This window comes from Xyrauchen texanus, chromosome 10, assembly GCF_025860055.1.
Source record: "Xyrauchen texanus isolate HMW12.3.18 chromosome 10, RBS_HiC_50CHRs, whole genome shotgun sequence".
Classification (NCBI taxonomy): domain Eukaryota; kingdom Metazoa; phylum Chordata; class Actinopteri; order Cypriniformes; family Catostomidae; genus Xyrauchen; species Xyrauchen texanus.
The window spans coordinates 4976684-4986683 of record NC_068285.1 but is presented as its reverse complement, the minus strand read 5'-3'; the positions used below and the strand labels follow the sequence as shown (position 1 = coordinate 4986683).

Genomic DNA, 10000 nt, shown 5'->3' with positions numbered 1-10000 from the left:
TCACATACTGTAAACTACAACACATAGAGACTGTATCACCTAGATATCTCATAGAGACTGTGTCTGTTCCCCGAACTACCAAACACAATACCCTCACTAAATCATTTAGAATTTTTTTTATTAAGGTCAAACTTGAACAAATTAAAAATAAACATCATATAAAGGTAGAGCTACTAAACATTAGATCTCTTATTGTAAATTAAATGATTACAGATCATAGATTGGATGTGCTCTGTTTCACTGAAACCTGCTTAAACCGGATGAATATATTAGTTTAAATGAATCTACTCCCCCAGGTTATTGTTATAAACATGAGCCTCGTCTGAAGGGCCGAGGAGGAGGTGTTGCTACAATTTACAGTAAAGTCTTTGGTGTTACTCAGAGGACAGGATATAAATGTAAGTCTTTTGAACTAATAATGCTTAATGTGACACCGTCAGATATAAATAAAAAATCTCTGTCGTCTATTACCCTTGCTACAATATATAGATCACCTGGACCGTTTTCTGATTTCACTGTTGAATTTGCTAATTTTTTATCAGATCTTGTAGTTACTGTAGATAGAGATTTAATTGTTGGAGACTTCAACATTCACATAGATATTGAAAATTATCACACTCATGATCTCAAGAGGGCAGCTCGGAAAATGGAGCGCATGTGTAAAAATACAAAATTAGAAGCATTTCGTGGTGCATGTAAGGACAGTGTCTGTAGCTACAGACAGGCACTAAAAGCTGCCAGGTCAGCATATTTTAGTAAACTCATAGAAAATAACCACAACAATCCTAGATGTTTATTCAGTACTGTGGCAAGAAACTACAATATAATTTGACTCTGGATGGATGTTCTGTTAAATCATCTTCAACAGCGAAGAACTTAGTGTTATATTTGATACCAACCTGTCCTTTATAGCGACCACGAGGAGGTTACCCCATGTGACTCTACCCTCCCTAGCAACCGGGCCAATTTGGTTGCTAAGGAGACCTGACTGGAGTCACTCAGCACGCCCTGGATTCAAACTCTCCAGGGATAGTTAGCGAGAATACTCGCCGAGCCTGGCTTTAATAGATTGTATTAATTTCCTCCCAAAAATAAGATTTTTTTTTTTTTGTTTTCAAGACTGTTAAATTACTTTTAAAGAATTTCCAAGAATTTTCTGTGACTTTAAAATGTTTATTATTTCTATGATTTTTCGATGACTTCTAATTTTCAAGACTTTTCGAAGACTTTTTTTTATTTGATTTATTTCCAAATCGTTTCAATTATTTAAAATATTTTATTAATATCTTTTTAATTTTAATTATTCTTTTGATTTCCAAGATTTTCTTAAAATCTTAAAAAATCGTACGATTTTATGAATTTTCAAGACTTTTCAGATTATTTTAATTTCTAAGATTGTTAATTTACTTTTTATTCATTTCTATGACTTTTCAATTACCTTTTCAGATTTTATTCATTTGTATTACTTTAAAGACTTTTCGATGACTTCTTCAGATTTTATTTCCAACCCTGGAAATGTCCTGATAATTGCAGGTATCCATGGGAAGTGTTTGATGTGATTATCCGTGCATCAGTCTGTGCGTTTACCTGCACCTGCAGCGAGAGCTGTCTGCGGGCGTAGTCGGCCTGATTGTGGCATGTGAAATCGTCGCTGTAGCTGTGCGAGTGGACGATGTTTGGCTGCACCAGACTGTTCTGTGAGCGCAGAGCCGACAGATCCTCGCTGCGAGAGAAGCCGCTGTGACCAAACGTCGGCACGCCGAAGCCAACGTGTCCATTTTCAGGCTCTGGGGCAAGCAGGAGTGGGGGCGGGGCCGTGGCCGGCACGTGTGGAGGGGTGTGGTACTGTGGCCCGTCAGACGCCAGGTGGAACAGAGGATTCTGGAAGGATAACGGCACGTGCATCGCGGCCGCCTGCTGTTGCTGCTGCTGCTGCAGAGTGAATCCATCGCCAGACGCAAACCGCCTGACATATTCGACCCCCCCGACCCCGCTGACACACGACCTCCGGCCCTGAGAGGGGCACCGCCTAGCGGACCGTACCCACCCAGCCCGGCGAGGGAGCCCTGAGACAAGTTCAGCAGGTCATTGACAGAGTGCAGATTCGACATGCTGTTAATGCGCGAATCCTGAAGATCCATCATAGACACGCTCTTATTCACACTGAGAACCTGAGAGGGTCAACACACACACACACACACACACACACACAATTACATTTGAGAGTAACAGATGCACATGGAGAAAGAACAAACACTTTTTGCCAAAATATGTACACCAGAACCAAATGCAATGAAAAGAGAGCCAGTTCTTAAATACGTTTTGGTAAACCATTTATAGAACAGAATACAGTATTTGTGTGTGTGTGTGTACCTTCGGGTCAGGTTCGGTGATGTCAGAGCTGCTTGTGCAGTAGGCGGGGCTTGAGCGTGCCAGAGGAGGGCGTGTCACGTAGAACACGTCTTTGTTTCCACGGAGATCACGCTCGGAGAATGCAGCCATCCCAGGGTGAGACAGAACGCCACTGCCGGACAATCCCGCCGTAGGAGACGGCAGACGAGAGATATCTATAGAGCTGCACACACAGTCGAGAACACTGAAGAATTATAGAAACTGATTTATATTAATTCTGATGAAACACTTATAAAGACCAACAACGACTGTGCCATGTATCACATAATAATACCATGCCACAGTAATAAGTGATGATTACCATTATAACACACACAGTCCAAAGAATGCCATTAGAACTGCCAGTGTACATGCCCAAACTACAACATGGCATTCACACAGTACTTTATTAATAGTGCATATGATATTTTAGACACACAAACAGATGAAATAGACAGACAGAACAGACAGATAGAAAGCATAAACAGACAAACAGATAGAAAAGTCAAGTCAAGTGGTTTTTATTGTGGTTCAACCATATACAGTTAGTACAGTACACAGCGAAACGAGACAATGTTCCTCCAGGACCATGTGCTACATAAAACAACATAGGACAAACACAGAACCACATGAGACTACACAAACTAAATAACATACCTATATATACCTATATACCTATAGAAAGTGCACGTGCAAACGTGTGCAACAAGTACGGGACATTACAATAAATTACTAACAATGAACAGGACAACAGGCACAGTGAGACACAGTGAGACACAGTGAGAGACAGTGAGAGACAGTGAGTGACAGTGAGTGACAGTGAGAGGCAGTGAGAGACAGTGACAGTGAGACACAGTGAGAGACAGTGAGACACAGTGAGACACAGTGAGAGGCAGTGAGACACAGTGAGAGGCAGTGAGACACAGTGAGAGACAGTGAGACACAGTGAGTGACAGTGAGACACAGTGAGAGACAGTGAGACACAGTGAGAGGCAGTGAGAAACAGTGAGAGACAGTGACAGTGAGACACAGTGAGACACAGTGAGAGGCAGTGAGACACAGTGAGAGACAGTGAGACACAGTGAGAGGCAGTGAGAGACAGTGAGACACAGTGAGAGGCAGTGAGAAACAGTGAAAGACAGTGACAGTGAGACACAGTGAGAGGCAGTGAGACACAGTGAGACAGTGAGAGGCAGTGAGAGACAGTGAGTGACAGTGAGAGGCAGTGAGACACAGTGAGAGGCAGTGAGACACAGTGAGAGACAGTGAGAGGCAGTGAGAGACAGTGAGAGACAGTGAGACACAGTGAGTGACAGTGAGACACAGTGAGAGGCAGTGAGAGACAGTGAGACACAGTGAGAGGCAGTGAGACACAGTGAGAGACAGTGAGAGGCAGTGAGAGACAGTGAGAGACAGTGAGACACAGTGAGTGACAGTGAGACACAGTGAGGCAGTGAGAGACAGTGAGACACAGTGAGAGGCAGTGAGACACAGTGAGAGACAGTGACAGTGAGAGGCAGTAAGAGGCAGTGAGAGTCAGTGAGAGACAGTGAGAGGCAGTGAGACACAGTGAGAGACAGTGACAGTGAGAGGCAGTGAGAGACAGTGAGAGGCAGTGAGACACAGTGAGAGGCAGTGAGTGACAGTGAGACACAGTGAGAGGCAGTGAGACACAGTGAGACACAGTGAGAGACAGTGAGAGGCAGTGAGACACATTGAGTGACAGTGAGACACAGTGAGAGGCAGTGAGACACAGTGAGAGGCAGTGAGACACAGTGAGAGGCAGTGAGAGACAGTGAGACACAGTGAGTGACAGTGAGAGACAGTGAGAGACAGTGAGAGACAGTGAGACACAGTGAGAGGCAGTGAGACACAGTGAGACACAGTGAGAGGCAGTGAGACACAGTGAGAGGCAGTGAGAGACAGTGAGACACAGTGAGTGACAGTGAGAGACAGTGAGACACAGTGAGAGACAGTGAGACACAGTGAGACACAGTGAGAGGCAGTGAGACACAGTGAGTGACAGTGAGACACAGTGAGAGGCAGCGAGACACAGTGAGAGGCAGTGAGACACAGTGAGAGACAGTGAGAGACAGTGAGACACAGTGAGAGACAGTGAGACACAGTGAGAGACAGTGCAGCGCCGACCAGTACACAGTAGTGCAAAAAGATGACAGTTTCTAAAAATGTAAACATAACATACTATGAGATAATGTTCTATGCACATAGCAGTTATTGAGGTAGCAGACAGGTATAAAGTGACAGTAATTAAAGTGCAACTCAGGACACGTGTGTGTGTGTGTGTGTGTCAGTCCATTCTTTGAGTATTGAGGAGTCTGATGCTTGGGGGAAGAAGCTGTTACACAGTCTGGCCGTGAGGGCCCGAATGCTTCGGTAATCTTGCCAGTTGGCAGGAGGGTGAAGAGTTTGTGTGAGGGGTGTGTGGGGTCGTCCACAATGCTGGTTGCTTTGCGGATGCAGTGTTTTTTGATGGAGGGAAGAGAGACCCCGATGATCTTCTCAGCTGTCCTCACTATCCTCTGCAGGGCTTTGCGGTCCGAAACGGTGCAAGGCCCAAACCTGGCAGTGATGCAGCTGCTAAGGATGCTCTCAATAGTCCCTCTATAGAATGTAGTGAGGATGGGGGTTGGGAGATGTGCTTTCCTCAGCCTTCGAAGAAAGTAGAGATGCTGCTGGGCTTTCTTGGCAATACAGCTGGTGTTGGGGGACCAGGTGAGGATCTCCGCCAGGTGAACACCAGGAATTTGGTGCTCTTGACGATCTCCGCAGAGAAGCAGTCAATGTTCAGTGGAGAGTGTTCACCTTGTGCTCTCCTAAAGTCAACAACCATCTCTTTTGTTTTGTCCACATTCAGAGACAGTTTGTTGGCTCTACACCAGTCCGTTAGCTGCTGCACCTCCTCTTTGTATGCTGACTCGTCGTTCTTGCTGATGAGACCCACCAAGTTCGTGTCATCTGCGAACTTGACGATGTGGTTCGAGTCAGCAGAGTGAACAGCAGTGGACTGAATACACACCCCTGGGGGGGCCAGTGCTCAGTGTGGTGGTGGTGGAGATGCAGTTCTCGATCCGGACTGACTGAGGTCTCCCAGTCAGGAAGTCCAGGATCCAGTTGCAGAGGGAGGTGTCCAGGCCCAGCAGGTTAAGCTTTCCAATCAGGTGCTGGGGAATGATTGTGTTAAATGCTGAGCTGAAATCTATGAACAGCATTCGAACATATGAGTCCTTTTTGTCTAGGTTGGTGAGGGCCAGAGGGAGGGTGGTGGCGATGGCGTCGTCTGTTGAATGGTTGGGACGATACGCGAACTGCAGTGGGTCTTAATGTGCCTCATGACGAGCCCCTCGAAGCACTTCATGATGATGGGTGTGAGTGCGATGGGACGGTAGTCGTTGAGGCAGGACACTGAAGACTTCTTTGGCATGGGGATAATGGTGGTGGCCTTGAAGCATGTTGGAACTACGGCACTGCTCAAAGGGATGTTGAAGATGTCGGTAAGAACATCTGCTAGCTGATCTGCACATCCGCTGAGCACTCTGCCAGGAATGTTGTCTGGTCCAGCTGCTTTCCGTGGGTTGACTCTACGTAGAGTTTTTCTCACATCAGCCGTTAGGAGGAGGGGTGGTCTTCCTCGCCACCACGTCATTCTGTGCTTCAAACCTAGCGTAGAAGTCATTCAGCGCATCTGGAAGGGAGGCATATTTGTCTCAGGTTCTCTGGGCGTGTGCGAGCTTTGCCTCTCTGATGGCCCAGGACAGTTTGGCCCTCGCTGTTCTTAGGGCAGCCTTGTCGCCTGCTCTGAAGGCGGAGTCTCGGGTCCTCAGCAGCGTGTGCACCTCCGCAGTCATCCACGGCTTCTGGTTGGAGCGTGTGGTGATGGTCTTGGAGAAGGTGACATCATCAATGCACTTGCTGATGTAGCTGGTCACTGATGCTGTGTATTCCTCCAAGTTGGTAGAGTTGCCATATGTTGCAGCCTCCCTGAACATGTGCCAGTCAGTACACTCAAAACAGTCCTGAAGAGCAGAGATGGCTCCTGCTGGCCAGGTTTTCACCTGCTTCTGAAGCAGTTTTGTGCGTCTGACAAGCGGTCTGTATGCTGGAATTAACATAACAGAGATGTGGTCTGAGTAGCCGAGGTGGGGGCGGAGCTCCGCCTGGTACGCGCCTGGGATGTTTGTGTAAACAAGATCAAGCGCGTTCGCACCTCTAATTGCAAAGTATACAAACTGATGGACTTTAGGGAGCACTGAGATTCTAGAGATTCACATGGTTAAAATCTCCGGCGACAATAAACAGTCCGTCGGGGTGAGCGTTCTGCAGTTCGCTCATAGCCCCATACAGTTCACAGAGCGCTTCCTTAGCGTTAGCGCTGGGGGGAATGTAAACTCCGGTTATAATAAAAGTGGTGAATTCCCGTGCCAAATAAAAAGGTCTGCATCTAACAGTCACAAGTTCCACCAGTGATGAACAGTAACTACAGACTAGCACAGAGTTCTTGCACCATTCCGTGTTGACGAAAACACACAAGCCACCACCGCGAGTCTTACCGCACAGAGCTGCATTTCTGTCGGCACGAAACGAGGTCTAGCTGAATGGTGGCGTCCAGAACTCTGTCGCTGAGCCACGTCTCCATGAAAACAAAGACGCAGCAGTCTCTAAACTCACGCTGCATAGCCTGCTGGAGTCGGATGTAGTCCATTTTATTGTCCATGGAGCAAACATTTGAGAGCAGGATAGACGGGAGAGCCGGCCGGCTAGGGTTTGTTTTTAGCCTAGCATGGACCCCGCCCTCTTGCTGCTCTTTCGCTTCCTCGCACATCGGTTGCTCCAATGTCCATCTGCTGTAAAAGTCGGGCTAAGTGACAAAAATAGCACCATTTTGGATCCGGATTGGCTGCTGCGTGCTACCGCACCATCAACTTGGTCCATCTAAAAGATAGACAGAAAGACATATATACAGAACAGACAGACATATAGAACAGACAAATAGAACAGACAGACAGATTGATCAGAGAGACAGACAGAACAGACAGATAGAACAGATAGACAGACAGATAGATGATACAGATAGACAGATAGACAGACAGAACAGACAGATAGAACAGACAGACAGATTGATTGATCAGAGAGATAGACAGAACAGACAGACAGATAGATGATACAGACAGACAGATAGAACAGACAGACAGATTGATTGATCAGAGAGGTAGACAGACAGACAGACAGACATATAGAACAGAAAGACAGGTTGATGAGAGAGACAGACAGAACAGACAGACAGATAGATGATACAGACAGACAGACAGAACAGACAGATAGAACAGACAGACAGATTGATTGATCAGAGAGATAGACAGACAGACAGACAGACAGACAGACAGGTTGATTTATTGACAGCTGTATTGATCACCTGTTGAGGTCTCTCATCATGAGGCTCTGGAAGTCGTTAGTGGCGAGGCGGGTGAATGCGGGGCGTGACAGGTGACGTTCGGGCGGCTGGTGACTCGCCTGACGGTGCAGCTGAGGGTTCCGCAACACCACACTGATGTCATTCAGTAACCGTGGCAACGGCCCCAGTTTCAATATGGCGTCCTGAATAGTCAGAGAGACAAAAAACTGAGAGATCTAGTTAACATTTTACATTTATAGTTTAAATGTATAATTCTATTCAATAATGTTCTTGTATCCCAGCTTGGAAGTTTGATTTCCAGAACACTGTTTACACTGTGACATGGCATCATCGTTTGAGGCGGGACTATCTGTTTGTCTGATATTATTAGTTCAAAAGAGGGAAGTGTTTGAGACAGTTATTCCTAAACGTTCATTATTTCTGCACTTTTGTTCACTGACGCTGGTGGCAGAGAAAATACATTTTATGACATTTACGGTTAGGGACAGATGCGTCATTACCTTACTGAGCTGGGCCATGACCTCCCAGAGTAAACTGTGCAGGATGGACAACTCTCGGCCGAGGTCAATATAACCCTCAAATGCCCCGGCGTTACTCACACACTCCAGATTAGAGATTTCATACAGGAACTGCTGCATTGAGCCCCACTCCATCTCCAGAAACTCATTCATGAAGCCCAGATAATCTTCTTTACTACTGAATCTGCACACAACACACACACAGCAGTGTGGGAGAGACAGACAGACAGACAGACAGAGAGACAGTGAAAGACATGGATGGGCAACAAAGAAAAGAGGGATCAGAAAAAGAGAGACAGGTGATAAGTGACCAGGACAGCTTGAGACAGAGAAAAAATGAGGATAAACTCTTCACACTTGAGACAGACACAATGAGACAATAAAATACATCATGAGACACAATGAGACAATAAAAGACATCATGAGACACATTGAGACACAATCAGACAATGAAATGCATCATGAGACACACTGAGACACAATGAGACATTAAAAGACATCATGAGACACATTGAGACAATAAAAGACATCATGAGACACAATGAGACAATAAAAGACATCATGAAACACAATGAGACACAATGAGACATTAAAAGACATCATGAGACACATTGAGACACAATGATACAATAAAAGACATTATGAGACACATTTGAGACAAAATGAGACAATAAAAGACATCATGAGACACAATGAGACAAAATGAGACAATAAAAGACATCATGAGACACATTTGAGACACAATGAGACAATAAAAGACATCATGAGACACAATGAGGCATTAAAAGACATCATGAGACACATTGAGACAATAAAAGACATCATGAGACACAATGAGACAATAAAAGACATCACGAGACACATTGTGACACAATGAGACAATAAAAGACATCATGAGACACATTGAGACACAATGAGACAATAAAAGACATCACAGACACATTGAGAAACAAAGAGACAATAAAAGACATAATGAGACACATTGAGACACAATGAGACAATAAAAGACATCATGAGACACATTGAGACACAATGAGACAATAAAAGACATCATGAGACACAATGAGACCTTAAAAGACACAATGAGACACAATGAGACAATAAAAGACATCATGAGACACATTGAGACACAATGAGACATTAAAAGACATCATGAGACACATTGAGACACAATGAGACAATAAAAGACATCATGAGACACATTGAGACACAATGAGACAATAAAAGACATCATGAGACACATTGAGACACAATGAGACAATAAAAGACATCATGAGACACATTGAGACACAATGAGACAATAAAAGACATCATGAGACACACTGAGACACAATGAGACAATAAAAGACATCATGAGACACACTGAGACACAATGAGACTATAAAAGACATTATGAGACACAATGAGACATTAAAAGACATCATGAGACACACTGAGACACAATGAGGTAATCCTCACAAAGTGCTGATTTCATTCAGATCACACTCTTTATTTTGGGTTAGCATTTGTGGTATATTGTTGATTAGCATAAAACTTAATTTCTTTTTCTTCAAATGTGTGTTCCAGTGAGACACTTACAATGGAAGTCAATGGGGTATTTTTAAGAAATGTGAAGTTTATAACAGCACTTATATTTAATGAGCTGTAAGTGATTTATTTC

At 44.8% G+C, this 10000-nt stretch overlaps 1 protein-coding gene across 1 annotated transcript in view; it reads right to left on the bottom strand.

Annotated features, from left to right (window-relative positions):
• The window catches only part of syngap1a (synaptic Ras GTPase activating protein 1a), a 74952-nt gene that overhangs the window by 5683 nt on the left and 59269 nt on the right, over positions 1-10000 (bottom strand). Inside the window, 5 exon segments of the mRNA XM_052135781.1 lie at positions 1588-1949; positions 1952-2171; positions 2374-2575; positions 7823-8004; positions 8323-8524. Of these exon segments, the coding sequence (XP_051991741.1) occupies positions 1588-1949; positions 1952-2171; positions 2374-2575; positions 7823-8004; positions 8323-8524 (1168 nt within the window).